Source organism: Saccostrea echinata, unplaced genomic scaffold, assembly GCF_033153115.1.
Source record: "Saccostrea echinata isolate AGI-Se365-2 ecotype Australia unplaced genomic scaffold, CSIRO_AGI_Sech_v1 ptg000029l, whole genome shotgun sequence".
Lineage (NCBI taxonomy): Eukaryota > Metazoa > Mollusca > Bivalvia > Ostreida > Ostreidae > Saccostrea > Saccostrea echinata.
The window spans coordinates 41572793-41594008 of record NW_026889778.1 but is presented as its reverse complement, the minus strand read 5'-3'; the positions used below and the strand labels follow the sequence as shown (position 1 = coordinate 41594008).

The following is a 21216-nucleotide window of genomic DNA, read 5'->3' as shown; positions in this document are numbered from 1 at the left end:
GTAACTTTATATACTTTAAGCTTCCCAAGACTTGATCGTTAGAATGTTTATATACTTGTAAGAAGTATGACGATAGCCGATCCAGGGTCGAAGAACTTTATACTTAGAAAGAAGGACCGCCCTACACTTGAGACGGAGGTATAAATTTCCGGTGCTCGTTCCTAGAAGAAAATTGTTAATTTAAGAACTGTACACTGTCACAATAAGGAAACCTAGCTATACACAGTGAATATGACCTTAAGGTGTTACTATTAAAATAAATTGTAATCCCACTCATACTTCATTAAGTTTTCACGGTCTATCACAGAAAGAATAAAAGGATTACAAATATTCATTGTAATCATAGAAATAGACAAGGAATCACATAATTGATTGAGTCATTAAAAATACTGAGTGACACATATTTGAATGTTTTCACGGCGTGTTCATGGCTCAGTGGTATATATGCTTACTCTAGTGCGAAGAGAATGACATTTTCTTCTAATGTGGTATGACCGACTGTTTTATCGGTCAATCTCTGAAGGATGATCATCGCTGTTAGTTGTCTAATCAGAAACAATAAGATTATATCACATAGGAAGTTCCGTGTAGATGTGTATTGTCTTTTTAAAAACTGTTTTCCGGTAATGAATCAGATGTAGACAAAAGATTCAGATGTAGACAAAAGAGCAGGTTTTTTTGGTAAAATTTGATCTCACGGGCTTTTGTGAATAACCATTTTTCCGTCGTCTATACGTCTGTTAAATATTCCAATTTTGAATTATCCCCAGAAACACCGAATCACTTTTAAATAAAGTGAACGGAAAGAATCAAGGGGGCTACTTGTAATGATTGTTTAAACCACTTTCAAGGAATGTCTCTGAGTAGATCAAAAAAAAGGAAGTGGTCAGTACAAAATCTCTGTGAAAGCTAATTTAGAAAATTAATAACAACGCGCATTGGTATATGATGTAGAAACAATTCTTCTTTATCTGAAAGTTACTTTTACAATGCATGACAAATATATATATATATATATATATATATATATATATATATATATATATATATATATATATATATATATATATATATATATATATATATATATATATATATTACTGGATCATTTCCATAAGAGGTGTATTACATTAGCCTCTTTAGCAGTTTTGAAAACCACAAGCAGGGTCAGGATAAAGGTGCATTTAGGTTTTAATCTAAAACTATCATAAGTGAATAATAAATGAAATACATTCCCATGCATCTAAACTGTGAAGACCTTTTAGAACCGAGTCCTTATTGTATATTTTGTTTACATGATTCTCCTGTAGTTTTACTAGACTTGGTATTTCTTGCCCAGTGGTTTAATGAAGAAAATTTCTAATTGATACCGTCCTATTTTCCTCCATTTTAGAAGGGGACTGGATCTTGATTGTTTCAATCTTGTTTCTCTTTAAAGCTAAGACAAACTGAGTCTATGAAAATGAAACGGTGGTTTTTAGTAAAGACACCACCATCTACTGGAATATTAATAATTAAAATAAAAGTTTGAGCCAAACACTTTCAAATCACAGAGACAGACCTCCTCAAAAATTTACAAATTCCAGCCACGGCAACATTCTCACCTGCGAATTAAATTAGGACTGTACATCAGAAAAAATATATTAACAGTAATTCTATAATTCTCATGAAACATCATACAATAATTGATTTTATTTGTTTCTGCATTACTCTTGAAACGCATGAATATTTTATTTGCTTGAACATATGCTTTGTAAGAAAACAAACACTAAGAATGGAGAGTTAACGATATTTATTGAAAGCAAATTTAGCTTTTGCACCATAGATTTGCAAAATAAAGGCTTCTTACCTGTAAATTATTTAGAACTTATGAATATGACAAAAATTGTAATTCTTTAAAAAACTTGGTTTCTCTTGTTAAACCTCGTTCGATAAAATACACATTCGGTCGAGCTGGATGTATTTACAAAATTTGCTATAAGAACAAGGATACAAAATATTACATTCTACAAGATCAATCCTATTGTATAACCTTTGTATAAGACCATTAAACAAACTTAAACATATTTGCTTGCAGAGTTTTTTTTTTTACCGTCCGAATGAATTCCTTCCGACTTGAAATATATCAGATTCAACCATAAATTATTTTTTAAGCTGAAGAATCTGATGTTAAGAAAAAGTAATAAATATTTAGAATGTATGTTACAACTTGAGTCTAATGTCAAACTTAGTTTTTTTTTCCTTGAGGGGTTTTAATCATCCTCAGATTTTGAAATAAAATGTTTCACCTATGCATTTTCTGTTGCTTCAGTAACTCTTCTCAGTCACTGTTAAAGTGGTGAAAATTTAGGCGTAGAAAACCCTAATAATTTGAGTGTAAACTGCAAACACATTTTTAAAGCTTGTCCTCACTAATTTGGACATTTTGGAATCTCTCCTTTAATAAAGGTCATCAGATTCATTCTGAGGTTCCAGCATTCTCCAACAATCTGAAAATAATCCGGTCTTCTTTTCCACTGCTTCATCCAGCCAAGATTTTCACACGTGCATTGAATATGACATCCAGATAAATTTAGAAGTTGTGGCGATTTTAAATTTTGAATAGCACGTGGTATATACTGCAACTTAGTTTGCTCAAATATTAAGTAACTCAAAGCATCATTCCTTTCAAAGGCTTTGTCAGACACATTGGTAATTGGGTTCCACGATAAGACTAAAATATTAAGGTTCTTCATGTTCATAAAATCATCTTCTTCAATTGATGAAATATTATTGTACGTTATTTCTAGTCTTTTTATGCTTTCAACTGATGACAAACAAGATGGAACACGGGTTAATTGGGTATTATTCATCCGCATCACTTGAAAGTTTGAACTGAAATTTGGCGTAAAACAATCATCGCCTAAAGATGATATAGGCTCATCTAAAACTGTAATGATGTATAAATGACTCGCTTTCAAGAAAATGTTTGGCAAAGTACTTAGCCCATTGTTTTGGAATGTAGCATCTGTCAAACCAGGAAGACCATTAGGCACCGATTTCGATATTGCAGCAGCTGACAAATTACGATTTCTGTCCAGTTTCAGATTTTGTAGGCTATTTAACAGGTTGATAGATGATGGGAGCTCTGCTAAGCTTGTATTATGAAGTCCAAGCACATTTAAAGAATTCACGAAGGGTTGAAATGCGTCTTCTGGAAGACTAGTGAATGTTACATCTGATAAATCAATCGAGGCCAGAGTTTTTAGGAGCTTAATACTCCGTGGAAACTTTAACATTTCACTTGATCCAAAATCTAAAAATAGTAAGGATTTTGAAATGTTCGCGATCACTTCTTGATCTAGATCAGTCAATGGGTTTTGGGAAACTGACAGCGACATGATATTTTGAAGCCTTGCAATTGCTGATGGTAATGATGATAACTTATTTCCAGCTAACTCTAAAAATATCAGAGAGTCTTCACTTCCATTGAACGCGTGGTCATCTACCTTTACAATTTCGTTATTGTCGAGCACAAGCATATGAACTTTAATTCCAAAGAAAGCATTTGAAGGTAAATGTCTTAATTTGTTGTTATTTAAGAAAACGGTCCACGATCCATTAGCTGGGTTTATTTTCGGAAGTGACGTCATGTTAAGGCTTCTACAGTACACGGTCGGCGACCTGGCATCACAAAGACAGGGCGGTGGGAATGGACAAGAGAGACATTGTACAGCAAACGAGAAAAATAGGAGAGCAACCTGTTAATTAATCACAAATCAACGAGATTATTACATGTATAAGAACTATAAATCATATATATTATAAAATCAATTGATCAAGACACACACACACACACACACACACACCCTCACAGAGAATTACAGTGTACCTTTACAGTGCACATATTGGTCAGTACAGTTGACGCACAATGTTGAGTCTTATCGTTTCTTATCTCTGGCATAACATTTTAAACGGTTTCCTTTCGCAAATGTACTGTTTTCATAACATTACTGTCTTCTTCTGCTTATGTACATGTAATAAAGCTAATATCTGAATACAATGTCCTTATTTAATAAATCTATAGCATTTCAAGATATATTCAGCTCACCTTACATGTCCTCTTATTTCAGTCCCATGTTTAAATATCATTTAATGCACCATTATTTATCATTAACATAACTCTAATTGATACATGAGTAAGTCTATTCGTATATTTACCGAACGATCAGCTGGTGGTAACACGGACTGCTATTTCTGAGTTCTAAATTTCACATGTAGAAAAGAGTCTTAGACTTTTAGTTATAAGGAACAGCTTTACATTTTCGAAATAATTTTTTTGTTTTGATCCAGACGTATTAGTAATTATTTTAGAATTCTGTAGAAACCATTGCATTTCAGGCTATTTGTAAGCAAAGACAAAAAATTACAATTTTTTCTTATCTTTGCGTACATGTACATATTGAATCTAAGTGTATATAAAGAGTAGAATAAACTTTTTCCCTGTAGATAATATCTTTATTATTAAATACGGTTTAGGAAATATCTTCTAAATAAAACGGATAGGACAAAAAAAATCTATTGTGTTTAAGACACCGTCACTTTTAAGTATTGAAAAGATATACACGTATACTACACATTCATATTTAAAAAAAAAAATGAAATAAAATTATTGCTAAGTTAAACGATTGCTTACTTTCAAAGTTGAACCGATCCCGATTGAAATAAAAGATATCCAAATGAAAATCAATACAAATACCAACTTACTGCTTATCTCAAGCAGTTGCTATTACGAAATTCATTAGATAATGGTTCAGACATTTATCCTGTAAACCATATGACACCCAATAAAGAAGTATTCTAGTGAAATTTTTATCATTTGCACTTTATGAAGTTGGAATCAGGAAACTTTTAGTAGGGATTGGTCAAAATTTAAAATCTAGCTTTTTTTAAATTTCAGTTTCATTTTAAAATACAATTGCCAAATATTTCATTTTTGTAAGTAAAATTTATTGAAGAATTGTATCCTTTTGCATTGAAAAACATTTACAAAAAATTAGACTCTGGGGATTTTCATCGTGCATGTGTATGTTTAGACAATTATACAAGTGTTCTTTATAGTTTGAAATTACTGAACAAAACAATCTCTGTCACCAGAAGTGCAAGTGAAAGTATCATTAAATGTCTTACAAAGAATTAGTTTTTGTGCAGAAACAGGTCATACTTATAACTTTTAACTGTTTCAGAAAACGACCTTGAAAAGACAGCTTACAATAGTGTTTCATTTTTACAAGCACATATAAGTACAGTAATTTTCTTATATACTACCAATTTACTCAGGAAACCCAATGCATGTCCATTTCAATCACTTGAGCTGTATGTGTTGACATTAAAGTACATACCATTGTTACGAGGGAATATATAGCTGTACAAGTACATCGACTTTCAGATTTTGATACATGCATCTTTTTAATGCAAAATCATTTTTGATCTATTAGATCAAACATAAAGAACACGCATTTAGCAAATAATGCTTTTTCACGCAAATCAATTTTGACCAATTAGATCATGATAAAGGACATGTACTTAACAAAATTTAATAATGAATTAAATGAAGACACTTTGGTTGTCTCTACTTTCCCTTTGAGTTGGCCTTATCTTTCTACAGTCAACGCTGATCATAGAAAATCAAGAGAGGCAAACAAAATCAAATTCTATGTTGATTATTTAGTACATGAATTTGGCATTTACTTCATTGATATAGTCGTTTTGAGACATGTATACTTGAACTTAAAAGTTTATACTCAATTTTGATTTTGAAAAGTGTTGATAAACGATTTAAAAAGAATGTCGATGTATTCTGCACCAAAAATATTACCGGGTTACAGACTGACAGATTTACGTGTATATACGTATATAAAAACATTAAAAATTTAAAGTTGTAACAAGTCTTACCACTTCAGTGAATGAAGCAGGATATTGTTTAGTGTTTATTAAGTACTTAACTTCTATGATTCAGGCTAAATCTTTTATTAAGAGGTTCTTTTTTATGTTCATTTATGTTCTAAGTAAATAAACAACACAAGCAGAGAATTTGCGATAAACATTCAAAAGACTCTTATTAAAATGCATGAAAAAGGGCTTTCAAAAACATTCAAGAGTGTACATCGTCTATTTGTCTGTCCGTCTGTTTGTCATGTACTCTCTGTTAACAATTTACATTTTTAACATCTTTTTTTTCAAAACCACGGGACAAAATTTAAACAAATCTGTCACAAAGCGTTTTTAAAGGGAATTCCGATTTGTTCATATGAATGATAACATCCTCTTCCAACTAGAGAAAATAAGAAATAGTGAAAATTTGAATGCCATTGCTTAAAAATCTTTTCAAGAACCATGGGCCGTGAAAGAATTAATCTGAAATCCTTTATAAATAGTGTAGATACAAAATCTGGTTAAAGCATGGCGACATTATGTACAGAGCAACAATATGTACCATCACAGAACCCCAGTGCCAGAACTCTTGAGGTAGAAGTCATGAATTTCACAATCAAGGTAGAGGCTATGCTAAAGAGGAAAAAAAGGATTTTTAAAAAGTCAATGCATTTGACTATATGTTCAATAGACCCCCCCCCCTTACACCTGAACCCCTAATCCTGGAGCCATGAAATTTACAATTTAGGTAGAAACACCCTTGTTCATCATAACCATGCACTCTGTTTGTCTGTTAAGTAAACAGAGGGGAAAAAGATATCTTAAATAATTGATGCATTTTCAAAGCATGATGAATAGAGTCCTACCCTAACACAATAACCTCTGACCCAAAGGCCATCAAATTTATAACAAAGATAGATGCACCCTTTCTCATCATAATCATGCACTAAAATCTCTGCTTAATATATAGGAGGAAAAAGACTTAACGAATTAATGCATTTTCATGATCAATAGACCCCCCCCCCCCCCACACACACACATACACACCAGTCATGATAGCCTACTGGTAGGGTGTTCGTTTCGTGATTGGGAGGCTCTGGGTCAAACCAAAGACATAAATATAGGTAGTGACTGTTTCTTCGCCAAGCGCTCAGCATTAAAAATGAAGCTCTTAGGTTAGACCTTAGTAACCGAAGACCCAGGTCACGGTAGGCGTTGGCATGATAAAGAACCCCCACTGCTTAATGGCCCTGAATACCAAATATATGTCTAAATTTACAATCTAGCATGTTTCATTTCATTTATTCACCATGTATACCTGAAGACAAAGAAATAAAAATAATGTAATTTCATTTTCATATATATACATGTATTAAAAAAAGTCATTACTTGATATAAAATGAATACAGTTTCTTCAATAGTCAAAAAAGAAATTATGCTTCAGTTAACCTGTACACTTTGTAAACCGTTCATTCTCAGACCTTTTGGTACCTGTTTGTGACGGCTTTTCCTCTGAACATCTGATTTTCCTGTGTCCTGGAAATGAGTCCTCCTCTTCATTGTGTGGTCAGCAACTATCTATCAATTCCTCTTCTACATCCCTGTCAAAGATCAAAACTGACACAAGATAAGTACACTTCCACAAAAGTTACAAAAATAACAAAAAAATCATATCAATGTATAATTTATCACAACAAATACATGCAAAAAATGCATATCAAGAAAAGGGAAACAAACAATAACACAGGGAGAGTGCAAAAAGGGTTAGTAATGTTACAAAGGGTAAGGAGGAGAAAGGTGACAGAAATACATACAAACACCTTATGTTTGGTTTTTAAGACAAAACCCATACCTTTTCAGGGCTCCCTGGTATCTAATGGGCACCATGTCCTGCTGCTTCCGATGGACACTGCTGCTCTACATCCTGTCAACTGAAAGCCAAAAGATCGTTGTGGGTAATGCAATAACAAGTTAAAGAAAATTATAATATTCTAGTCTATTCAGCAAAACTTAATCCCAGTATTAAACTTATTGAAGGGAACTGTTGTCCCAAGTTTCTGTCAAGACAAAAAAGGAAATCAAAAGAGGGTCCCAATCTACAAATCAAGTGTGAAGAAGCACATGAAATAAGTTCAGAACAAGATAGAGTTTATATCGTACCCTTTCTTCCACGGTTGGCCTGAATGTTTATCCCTGCTCTTTATAGATTCCTCATGACGAGTGATGAAGTGCTTCTCCACAACGGGATCAAACAGTGCCTCGAGTTACCATTCTTCTGCCAACATTTGAGTCGAGAACCAAAGGAGTGCCCTACTTGGATCAAAGGATCATAGAAAAAGTGCAATAAATAAAGCTTGTTTCTTACTACTTTGGTCAATGTTGGCGTAGTGGATACCCTGTATCCTCGATTCTGAAACTTGTTTCCTCCTCTTCTGCTTGTGTGACCAGCCACTGTGCGTCCATTCCTCCTTTGTGCCCCCTGTCAAAGATACAAACTGACAGAAGATTAGTACACTTCCAAAACAATAAAAAAAATATTGACAAATATGATATGAGAAAATTTCATATTAACATATTATTAAAACAAAAGCGTGAAAAATACATGTGAAGAAAAGAGAGACAATCAATAACACAGCAAAAGTGCCAGAGTTACAAAGGGTAGGAAGGGGAAAAGTGACAGAAACGCATGCAAAGGAAAAAGTACAACTCATCTTATATCTGGTTTTTAAGACAAAAACCAAACCTATTCAGGGCTTCCTGGCACCTAATGGGCTCCATGTCCTGCTGCTTCCGATAGACATTGCTGAGAGTCAAAATGTTAAAGTGGTTATGTGAAAAACAAGTGAAAAGTAATAGTCTAGTCAATTCAGCAAAAATTAAGCGCAATTTTAAACTTACTACACTAGAATTTTTGTGATAAAGGAAATCAAGCATATACAAAATAGATATGAGAAAAAAATTCAACAAAATCTGAAAGGCTAAAATTTGTCGTGATTTATTTACCTATGGAAATTACCATAGAAAAGGGGCTTAACTTTGTAAAATCCATCCAACTTTTTGCTGAAACGGTTTACTTTAACATTTTTGATATTACATGTATTTGCCAGATCAGTAATTAACAAGGATCATATCACATTGAATAGATATTTTTAATTTACCCGGTAGATAAATTCTTCTTTGTTACGATAGAAAGGAAAGCTTTATAAAATAATAGTGAATATAGAGTTTAAGAGACAAAAACATATATATATATATATATATATATATATATATATATATATATATATATATATATATATATATATATATATATATATATATATATATATATATATATATATATTTCCTTTTCGTTAAAATCTGACAATATCTATACCAAATGTTTGTCATTACATAGGAAGAGGGTAAGATTTTGCAATACTCTATAATTTGCAAAAGTATCAGGTTTCTTTCCTTCTTTTTTTTTTTTTAACTTTACTTTACTTTACTGCCTATCAAAGCTTTTTCAATTTTAATCTTTAAATGTAAATCTACAAAGTTCTATTTATTAATTCCTTCAATGTAAAAGAAAGCACTAAATATCATCCAGAATTAACTGCAAAGAGTTATGAACAGTTATGCCCCTTACCTAGAAAGTAATGTACCACTACCTCTTAAATAATGTTTTCCTCCTTTCCATTTTTTTTTTTTTTTTTTTTTTTTTTTACATGTAATATATATATTTTGTGAGCTCTAGAAATCATTCATAACAAAGTAATTACTGTTGGAATTACGTTGACGCTCAAAGATCAATTGGATAGAGTGAGAAGAAAGATAGAAACTCGTATCTTACTGCATCTTCCGAGATTGACCTCTGTTGACTGGGGGGACTCCTCTTAGCTGCTGGGTCGAAGTGTTCTGCTTTAAAAAAAAAAGACAACAAAAAACAAAGATTTCTATATTTCTCCCCCACTTAACAGATAATTATGTCGACTTGTCAGATCTTTTTGTTGTCTTGTCAGATTTATAATTATGTCGACTTGTCAGATCTTTTTGTTGTCTTGTCAGATTTATAATTATGTCGACTTGTCAGATCTTTTTGTTGTCTTGTCAGATTTATAATTATGTCGACTTGTCAGATCTTTTTGTTAACTTCTCACTTATTTGCGTGTTAAAAAATTCAACATGAAAATGTGTCCATGCCCAGTTTAGGCCATAAGTTGACAACATATTTTTTCTGACAAGTCGACATAAGTATCTGACAGTCAACATAAAGAGCTGAGATCTGATAAATCGACTGACAAGTGGTGGCAGAAATATGCCACCATAGGAGAAGAGTTTCATCTAAAATTCTCCCAAACCCAATCTAAATAGTTCAAGCTTTATATCATGTGCCCAGTTTATTCTAGTTCTCGATCCATTCTGCATTCTCTGCATGCATCAGATCGAAAATATTCGCGAGAAGATTTTAAAATGCAATTTTATGATTTTAGCCATTTACACCAGAATTTCATAATTTTTAGTTTTCTTCGTATCATTAGTGGATATCGGTCCAATTCTATAGATCTTGTAAATGCATACATTGCGCCTAACACCAAGAGAATTTTCACAAAAAGTTAAATGCAATCCAGGCTTTGCTTACTGGTTTGACACCAACGTGAATAACACCTAGAACGAATTGACAAAAAAAGTCCTCGGGTTTTACTAAAAAGTCAGAGGATGTAAGAAAAACAATGTCTTCCTCCCTTTCAGAAGATGAGTTTCATCGAATGCAGGTTAAATATGCATTTTATTACGCACATACACATCTAAATTGTTGGAGAACACTTAGTTTTGCCAATCATTTAGCCGGTTTTCTTCTGTATCAGTTGCGATTTGTCACAAGACAAAATAGAATGACATATCCTGAATTTCCTCCATCTGTCAAATATATATTTTTATTACAGTTGCAGCTCTTGGAGCTGAGAACTACAAATTATGAACTTGATGGACAATGTAAAAAGCAAGAAAGAGGTATGTTCTACATTTTATAACTGAGAATCCTTGAATCGTTGGTCCAGTTTTATTAGTGCTTTACCTATTCGTAAATGCAAGTAAATTTGCATATTTGTGTTTGAAAGACGTAATGATTAACATTTTCTTTTTATCTGTTTTCCATGCGTACATACAAGGGAATTTGCATATTTCTTGAAAGACATTATGATTAACATTTTCTTTTCTTTCTTTTTTTTCTGAATGTGCATATTCACGATAATCCAAGTTCTGAGGTTTGGAATTCCATTCTATTAACTTTGTTCCCAATGTATATATCATACATAGCTAAATGCAGAATTGTTTTTTTCATGATGTCAGAATTGATTTCACTGAGGGAAAAGATTGACTCTTTAGACAAGGATTTACAGAAAGCAAATAAGGTAGAACATTAATGTTGGCTTACTTTTAAGTTAGGCAATGCATCATTTTAGATTTTACTAAACAACAAGTGCTGAAATACTTATGAAAAAATTTTGTTTTGACTTCATTCCGTATTTAGGATATTGAATACTCTATTTTAGGCTATTCAAAAAAGCAAGAAAGCTAAGGTAAGTGATGATTAGGACTGGGATGATATATCGAGATATCGATAATATCGATTCAATGTGAGGATGATACGCATATCAAAACATATGAAGAAATATCGAAATATCGCCCAAAAAATTCTGACTTATGATTTTCTTTGTTTACTTAACATTTTGGGATTAATATTTAAATAAATATGCTTAATATAAATATAAATATGAAATACATAATGATTAACACCACTTGTGTAAAATAATTAAGTTTTACAACAGATATACAACTTCTTTGAATAAATTATTCTTATTTGTGAAGAAATGTTTTGTTCATTTCAATACAAAAAAAAATTTATAACCAGTTAAACATATCGTGATACATATTGTATCGTGGCTCAAATATCGGGATACGTATCGAGGTAGAAAAAGTTGTATCGTCCCAGCCCTAGTAATGATTTCATTTTGTCTTTTCTTTTTTTTTTTTTAAGAGGGGGGGGGGGGGGGCATTTATCATGTACATGTTAATCCGTATTAAACAATATATTTATGAAAACACTTTCAATAAACCTTCTGTTTTCAGCCTAGATAGTGTATTATATAAAGTGTTACTTATCTATCTAATGTCACTGAAACAAGTTTTCTGTATTTGATTTTAAAATAAATAATTATAGATGTAAAAGATTTCATATTCAATTAACGTCACACATACAAAAAAATAATTGGAAATATTTGAGACTTTTTTTCCTTTATCATTGTTTATGTATATTTAAATGTTTTTTTATTTCCTAAAGGAAATTTTTCGGAACATTAGCAAAAACGAAAGCAAGTTAAATGTAAGCCTATATAGAGCTATAAGTACTGTACAGTTTGTTGTTGAGAAGAAGAAATGAGTTAGAAACTTAACTTTTATGCTAGTGGAGATTTTTTTTTTTTGGTATAACAGGAGGTTGAATTACTGATACAAGAGAATGATCAACTACAGAGAAAACTCCACAGCCAAGAAGAAGAGTTCAGACTTCAGAACCAGACTCTCATGCAGGAACTCTCCAGTGTAAGTATACAAGATTGGAACTCTCTACCTTATGTGAACATGATTCGAGAGATATTTAGTCCTGAACTCTCTACAGTAAGTGAACAAGATTAGAACTCTCTACATTAAGTGAACCAGATTAGAGAAACATTTAGTCCTGAACTCTACAGTAAGTGAACCAGATCCAGATGACATCTAGGAACTCTCTACAGTAAGTGAACCAGTTTAGATAAACATTTAGGAACTCTCTACAGTACATGTAAGTGAACCAGTTTAGACAGACATTTAGGAACTCTCTACAGTAAGTAAACCAGTTTAGACAGACATTTAGGAACTCTCTACAGTGAGTGAACCAGTTTAGACAGACATTTAGGAACTCTCTACAGTAAGTAAACCAGTTTAGACAGAGATTTAGGAACTCTCTACAGTAAGTGAACCAGTTTAGACAGACATTTAGGAACTCTCTACAGTAAGTACACCAGTTTAGACAGACATTTAGGAACTCTCTACAGTAAGTAAACCAGTTTAGACAGACATTGAGGATCTCTCTACAGTAAGTAAACCAGACGAGAGAGAGGTTCAGAAACTATCTAACTTAATGTGAACTAATTTTGTATTGTTAATTTCTACAGTAAGATCATAAATGGAATGTCCAGATATGTATAATCTACATGTACCTTTAGTATTTGAACTAGACTTACAACAGAGCATACTTTTGACAAAACAATTTTAAATTGATAGCTTACCATATTGTTTCTTTTCACTTTTACAAACACATACATTTTGTATTGATAATTTTTTTATGTAGTACAATGTTACCCGGGAAACCCATTGCATGTCTTTTTCCAAATACTTCCAGGTTTTTTCTCTGCCCCACATAATGAGGTTTCACTGAATTTCTTCCATCTTATTTTGTCAACTTCATCAAGATACAAAAACTGCATTTGACAAATTGAATCAGATGAAGACTTTTTGTTGCTTCTTAATAGGTATTAATTGTATCTGGCAAACTAGTGAACCCAAGACTAAAACTAATACATGATGGTATTTTGTAAACTTAGAAGTTTGTATTCAATTTTGATTTTAAAAAGTATTGATAAATAATCACTGATCTCTGTATAAAAGACTTAACTGGGAAACATACTGAAGCTCATACAAACATAAAACCTTAAAAATTTAAAGTTGTGACAAATCTAACCACTTCAGTCAATGTGCAGGACATTGCTTAGTGTTTAGAAAGTACTTGACATCCATGATTCATGTGAAATCTTACATTTAGATGTTCTTTCTTTTGTGTTCATTTTATGTAAATAAACAACATTAACACAAACAGAAAATCTGCAGTATAAAAAAACTCATGTTAAATCACAACATTAGCTTGCCTAACATTTTTAATTTTTTCAATGGTAAAGTGACAGGTATTTGAAGATGAAATCTTGTTGCATGTTTTATTCATTTACCCTTTATTATGAAGGTTTTTTTCCATATATCACTGTTACAGGTTATAGCTGCCAATGAAACTTATGAGAAAGAAATAACAGCTTTGAAAGAGAACAGACCCCTAGAGGATTCTGGGAAACAGAATGACCTTGCTGAACTGGAGAGTCAGGTCAGAAGGTTACAGGCGGAAAATTCCGCTCTGCAGAAAAAATGTACTGGTAGGTGACATCTTACATGTACATCAAATTGTCATTTATTGATGGGCACTTGTGTCTCACCTTTGAGAAATTGAAGAAATAATTTTTGTTTGGAATAAAGAATGATTTATTGACTAACTGACTTGTGAAAAATTCTTATAAAAAAATAGATAGGTTTGTTTTACTTGAAAGCAGAGATTTAATGATGATGGAAAATATCTCGTATTACCCTAGAAAAATTTTCTGAATTTCTTGGAAAAAATATTACTGTATATATTTTGTTCCTCCTTTCCAAAATTGCTTGAAATATAAATTTTCTTGCATTTGACAAGTTACTTGAAATAAATTAATGATAATTTTACAATGTTTAGTGGAATCTGAGAACACAGCAGGCAGTGATGAGAGAACGGAGACAACAGAAGATGCACCTGATATTAATGGTAATACCGTTTGAAACATAGGACTTTAATACATGTAACATTACAGGCATCATAATATACATTCTACAATTGTAATATATTTATTGTTGCATTCTGATCTGTTGTTTATGTTTGCTAAAATGCATCAAAGAATTTATTTTTTTTAGAACACGAATAAATTTAGAGACTTTTGTAATTCTGGTCAAGTCCCATTTATTTAGAATTCAAATTAATCTATAAAATTTCATTTGCAGCCAGTAAGTGGAATATTAAATGATATTTTGTACCTCAAGGGAAAAAAGCTTATACTTAAAAAAAAAAATGCTTATATACATACATGTATATTTCCAATTAACAATTTCCAATTAAATTCCCTTAGGAGATGTTCATAGCTGATATAATTATAGTGATATTTTTATTAACATCAAATTAAAAAATGCCTTTCATAGTTTGACACCATAATATCTTTATAGAACTAAGTCTGAGTCTGGCTACAGAAAAGGAAGAGAACAAACTTCTACAGGAACAGTTATCAGCTCTAGAGGTAGGTTACTTTTGATTGTTTAGGATACCAAATAATAGAATTTATAAGAAAGGTCTTCACTCCAAAAAATGAAACAAATTACCAGGGTATACACCTTTGTGAAAATGGCTAAAAGATTTTCATTATCATTGACTTATTGGTTTTATATTTAAAATTTAGAAGTCATCAAAAGAAAAAATCCAAAACCTGCAGGAGGAAGTGGAAAAAAGTGCAGACAAACTGAAGAAGAAACAAGAAAGGTAATTCTGTCATAACCTAGAAAAGTATATATATATATTTTGTGTGGGGATAGGTTGCTCTAATCATCAGGAGAGGTAACTCTATTCTAGCCAAGAATCTTCTGAAATAAAAAAAGAATTTATGAGAAAGGTCTTAATTCAAATTCAAATAAAAAAAACAAATATTTGTAAAATTATCGCTGTCATACATCAGCTTGAAATATCTGTTTACTTAATTACTTTTTCATTTTTAGTTACTTACAGTTACACGCAGAAAAAGAAAGTGTGTTTACTGAGTTGAGGTAAATAATAAATATTAAATGATTAAAAAGTTTTGAAGATGTTATTTAAAAAAGATGTTTAATTTAAGAATTACAGTATAGTTCTGAGTGCATAATAAGATTTTTTTTCTATGTAGAATTTTTACATTATGATAACTTTAAATTCAAAGTGAGGCATAAAAGCTTATAGCAGAAAATACATTTTATTCATTATTTTTTCCCCTAACTGTAGTAAAAAGTTGGAAGATGTTCAGGGTGGTAGAGACCGGGACCAGAAATATTACACAGATCAGATCAGTAAACTTCAGCAGGAGTTAGAGAAGACCAAGAAGGTAATAACCACATCAAATATTCTCAGTCTGAAAGAAATCCAGAATCACTGAAAATTGAATACATTGTATTTCAGTCAGGATATTCATGCTGATATATTTTAAGTTGTATCATTTCATTTTCTCTATCTGAAAATTGGTAGACCTGATTATAACATTTCAGAGGTCAATATTGAAGCAAAAAAAGGTATAGAAGTTTTTTCAGCAGTTTTATAGACATGCTATATGTGCCAGTGAAGTTGGAATTTACATTTACTGTAGTTAGATATGCTAGTATTACATGTATTCATGTAATTTAAATCCATCAAAATAAGATGGGTTTTTGAAGTCATTCTTTCAAATATTAGATAAACAAAATCAAGCAGCATTTCTTTAAACAGAATAATAATGAATTTTTGTTTCAAAAGTGATATTTTTGAGTTCTTTATTGGAAAAAAAGGGGAGATTGCGATCACACCCATTTCATCCCCCTTGGCAAAAAGAGGTTTAACGCTTTTGTTGCTGCAGCAGCAAAAGTTAAAAACAAATAATGGTACTTCTGTTGTACTCTTATATCATACATACAGGTAATAAAACTTTAAATAATGTTTGATATTGAAAACATATTTTACAGAATATTTAGTGGTCAAATATTGTTACAATAAGTAATACATCATGCATCTACAACAACTTGGCTTTTTATGATCATGGGTGAAAATGGGAATTTTCTAAGAAAATTGAGTTATTCCCCTTTTCTGTATGTGCATGAAATAGATCAATGCAACAGTATTTGACCTTAAGTTATACTAAAGTGCCTGAGAAACTAAAGTTTAATTTTTTTTGCCTAATACATGTATATGTAATTTGAAGAATACAGTAGTGGAAAAAAATCTTTTGTATGTTTCAGATCTATTTCATTTATCAAGCTTAGTTTCTACATGTAATTTATCACTTGTTTACTTTTATTATGTTTATTGTATAGTCTTACCAAGAGCTTGAAGACCAGACCAGTAAACAGAAAACACAGTCAGAACAAACCATAGCCTCACTACAACAACAGGTCTGGACAGAGCTGTCTCCTCTAATGTTTCCGATATATTGAAATTTAAATATTACATTATCTCTGAATTAGAATATGAAAAGTAATCCTCTCCAATTCTAAATCAATAAGTGAAAGTGTCCATTATATCTACCCCCCTCACCTTCAAGATATTACCATGTTATGTGATATATGAAGTTTTAAATATATTTGTGTATTTTTTTTTACTTTAAAAAGGTCAGTGCTGCTAACATTGTTGAGAACCAGCATGTGAAGGAACAGACAGAGAAATTACATCAACAGATATCTCAACTCCAGCAACAGCTACTGGGACTAACTCAGGCCCAGGACGATCTCAAAGTACAGCTACAGGTGAGGGATAGAGAAAGAGAGAGAGAGTGATCCAACATGTACTTGGACTTACTCAGGCCCAGGACGATCTCAAAGTACAGCTACAGGTGAGGGATAGAGAGAGAAAGATAGAGAGAAAGAGAGAGATCCAACAGCTACTGGGACTAACTCAGGCCCAGGATGATCTCAAAGTACAGCTACAGGTGAGAGAGAGAGAGAGAGATCCAACAGCTACTGGGACTTACACAGTCCCAGGACGATCTCAAAGTACAGCTACAGGTGAGGGATAGAGAGAGAGAGAGAAAGAGAGAGAGGTCCAACAGCTACTGGGATTAACACAGTCCCAGGATGATCTCAAAGTACAGCTACAGGTGAGGGATAGAGAGAGAAAGAGAGAGAGATCCAACAGGTACTGGGGCTTACACAGGCCCAGGATGATCTCAAAGTACAGCTACAGGTGAGGGATAGAGAGAGAAAGAGAGAGAGAGAGATCCAACAGCTACTGGGACTTACACAAGCCCAGGACCATCTCAAAGTACAGCTACAGGGGAGGAATAGAGAGAGAAAGAGAGAGAGATCCAACAGCTACTGGGACTAACACAAGCCCAGGACAATCTCAAAGTACAGCTACAGGTGAGGGATAGAGAGAGAGAGAGAGATCCAACAGCTATTGGGACTTACACAAGCCCAGGATGATCTCAAAGTACAGCTACAGGTGAGGGATAGAGAGAGAAAGAGAGAGAGATCCAACAGCTACTGGGACTAACACAAGCCCAGGACAATCTCAAAGTACAGCTACAGGTGAGGGATAGAGAGAGAGAGAGAGATCCAACAGCTATTGGGACTTACACAAGCCCAGGATGATCTCAAAGTACAGCTACAGGTGAGGGATAGAGAGAGAAAGAAAGAGAGATCCAACAGCTACATGTACTGGGACTTACACAAGCCCAGGATGATCTCAAAGTACAGCTACAGGTGAGGGATAGAGAGAAAAAGAGAGAGAGAGAGAGATCCAACAGCTACTGGGACTTGACAAGCCCAGGACGATCTCAAAGTACAGCTACATGTGAGAGGGAGAAAGAGAAAGGATGAGAGAGAGTAAAAGAGAGAGACAGTGAGAGAGACATGGATCAAACAACTGCTGGATTTACAGTCCCAGGATGACCTCAAAGTACAGCTACAGGTGAGAGAGGGAAAGAGAGAGAGAGATTTGGACAATCATGAACTAAGCTTTTATGCCTATAATTTTATGGTATTCATAAAGTATACCACAAGGAATTTTTGCCAAAGGTGTCGAAATTTGATTCCAGCTTAATGAAGAGCACATTTTAATGTACATATGTACATGTAGTATTTAGATTCCTCAAATATTCAAGATAGGCACATCTCCCTAAACATGACCAATCTTATAATCTTGTAATCTTTTTTTTGACAGGCAAGCAAAGCAGCCCAACAAGAAACCTCTGACCAGCTGCTGACCATGCAAAAGGAGAGGGATAAAAGCATTGAAGACTGGCAAGAAATCAATAAAGTAAACTCTCCCTTTGATTTCTTAATATTACATGTAAATTTCAGTCCACTGAAAAATATAAGAATTATGAACTTCAAGACTTAAAACATGTTGCATGTAATGAAATCTATAAGATAATTATAAAATACTTGATTCTCATTTTATTTACATTAAGCAAAAAAGTTTATTGATATGTACATGTAACAAAGTTATGCTTTTCTCTAACCAAGAGGCTATTCCATGCATTTAAGATAATGTTTCCATACCTTGAATGCCCAAAATGTCACTATGGTTGTCAAGTTCACTTCACTGTAAATGTCAAATACTAGGATATTTGCATGGCACAAAAGCTATGTTTCATCTTCGTGATCTTGTCCTGCTGACAAAGTCACTGGCATGATGAATACATTGAAATCAGCCCCTCTCTTCCATCAAGCAAATATCCCACCTATGTGAAATCACAATCTTTCCTATATTAACTGTTTAGGTGGCAGAAAAGCGTAAGACAATGTTGGATGAGTTGGCCAACACATATCAAAGGGACAATGCTGGTTACCAGGAAAAGTTACGGGTTTTACAAGAGGAGAATGAAGCTCACATACAGGCGCTCAGAGAGGCAGCAGAAAGTGAAAAAGTCAGTAGTGTGGATTAAATTTTACAGATCAGTCAAGTTTTTGGCCTCATGTTTTTTAGCCATCACCTGAGTTAGAAGCTCTAGTGAGTTTTTCTGAACACAATTTTTTTTTTTTTTTTGCTGTTGATTTCACCTGTTAACTTTTCTAATTTTCCACTTTTTATAAAGAAATGCTTGGCCAAATGCAATCAAAATTGTCACAGAACATTTTTTTTTGGTAAGGAGGATTCAAATTAATTGAAACCTAGAGTCATATCCCCCTCAAAGAAGAGATAATTAAGTATAAATAAGTAGTTAAATAGAGTGGGAACACTTGTAAATTTTCTTCTCAAGATCACTAGGCAAGATAGAACAAAATATCAAGGGTCCGGATAGGACCACAGAATAAAGTTATTCTTCCATATATTGGATAGACATGGGTGGAGGATACAGTTTAACAAAGAATTTGAGAGAATATTCTAGTACCTTTAAACTGTTTTTCTGCAGAACTGCAAAGAACTGCACACTAATACTGTATAATGGGTAGTTTCTGCAGTTGGACATTTTTGTGAATTGACCTTTGAAAGGTTGCAAATTGAATTTCTACATTTTTAATTTTTGTGGTTGCATCATACAGCAAAAAAATTATTTACAGGCTATGCGTATGCTATGACAAATGGAAAGTAAGGAATTTGCTATTTATGTTTTACATATACATGTATAAAAGGTTCAGTGACATGTTGACTTTGTTTATGATGAAGTAGAAATGAAACTAAGAAATGAATGTAAGCATATTTTTTTTTTTTATCATATTGTAAACTTAATGAAAAATTCAAATTTGTGAATACATTGAATTTTTGTTTCTTAGAACCTCTATACACTAAAAGGAAAAGTTTTTTTGGACATTGAGAAAATTATCATGTGTAAAGGTGTAATATATTGAGCTTATCTATTAAATATTTTCTTGGTAGACCCGAGCATCAGAGCTAGAAAAAATCAAGCGAGAACTGGAAGAGGTGAGGAAAGAGAAGCAGTCTTTAGAGGAAGCCAAGTCATGGCTAGAACGACGACTTAAAGAGACGGAGGTACGTAAGTCCGTATATAGTGATCGTTCTCTCTCAGTTACCCCAACATTGCTAGATTTATGTACACATTCATTAAAAAAAACTCTTCTTGTTGATCCTATAGTCTTATTTGTGTGTTTGTTAATTGATTTGATCCTTTCACACTAGTCTGTTTGGCCTCTTATGTATTTCTGGTGCCCAGTTTTGTAAGGGAGGAAACTCTTGGTTTTGACCTCTGCTGTGAGAGATACAATGTAACTCTAATATTGATAAATCTGTAAATCTTCAGGGTAATCATTCAAGTGTACTTTTGCTTCAATTTCATTTTTAAACCACACCCCCTCCCTCTATTAGAAATTTGTTATTGTTACAAAAAAAAATTTAAATGAGCTGTGATTCATTGTCCTTAATTAAAGGAGACAAAGGCACAGGAACAGATAGATTTGCATTCTAGTTTGAATTCAATATCTGCTACAGATTAAATTAAATATCTGACTTTGTTTCAGATCAATTTACTATCTGTTATATGTCATTTGATATCTGTTATAGATCAGTTTGATATCTGGCACATATCAGTTCAATATCTGGTATAGATATCAGCTCAATATCTCCTACAGTTCAATTTGATATTTGCTACAGATCAAGATGTAGACATACAGAGTACATGCATATTTGGTGTTCTTTTATTAATTTTTTTATCATTAGAATCTGATATCTGTTGCTGTGAAAGACAGATTCATAATGTATGTATATAAAAT

At 32.6% G+C, this 21216-nt stretch overlaps 2 protein-coding genes across 2 annotated transcripts in view; one reads left to right on the top strand and one right to left on the bottom strand.

Moving 5' to 3' along the window:
- Positions 1-2044: 2044 nt before the first annotated feature.
- Positions 2045-3947, bottom strand: LOC133195951 (leucine-rich repeat-containing G-protein coupled receptor 5-like). Its single transcript, XM_061331936.1, has 2 exons — positions 3872-3947; positions 2045-3740 (listed from the first exon to the last, which is right to left on the bottom strand). Exons 1-2 carry the CDS (start codon positions 3941-3943, stop codon positions 2412-2414), a joined length of 1401 nt encoding a protein of 466 aa, XP_061187920.1. The 5' UTR covers positions 3944-3947; the 3' UTR covers positions 2045-2411.
- A 6599-nt stretch (positions 3948-10546) lies between these two features.
- Positions 10547-21216, top strand: part of LOC133195962 (GRIP1-associated protein 1-like) — a 31860-nt gene continuing 21190 nt past the window's right edge. The window contains exons 1-16 of the mRNA XM_061331946.1: positions 10547-10667; positions 10839-10905; positions 11245-11306; positions 11448-11474; positions 12388-12495; positions 13976-14132; positions 14483-14551; positions 15004-15074; positions 15234-15313; positions 15547-15594; positions 15806-15905; positions 16864-16941; positions 17158-17292; positions 18707-18802; positions 19269-19415; positions 20366-20479. Coding sequence (XP_061187930.1) covers positions 10626-10667; positions 10839-10905; positions 11245-11306; positions 11448-11474; positions 12388-12495; positions 13976-14132; positions 14483-14551; positions 15004-15074; positions 15234-15313; positions 15547-15594; positions 15806-15905; positions 16864-16941; positions 17158-17292; positions 18707-18802; positions 19269-19415; positions 20366-20479 — 1401 coding nt within the window. The 5' untranslated portion in view covers positions 10547-10625. The remainder of the gene's footprint in view (positions 10668-10838; positions 10906-11244; positions 11307-11447; positions 11475-12387; positions 12496-13975; positions 14133-14482; positions 14552-15003; positions 15075-15233; positions 15314-15546; positions 15595-15805; positions 15906-16863; positions 16942-17157; positions 17293-18706; positions 18803-19268; positions 19416-20365; positions 20480-21216) is intronic.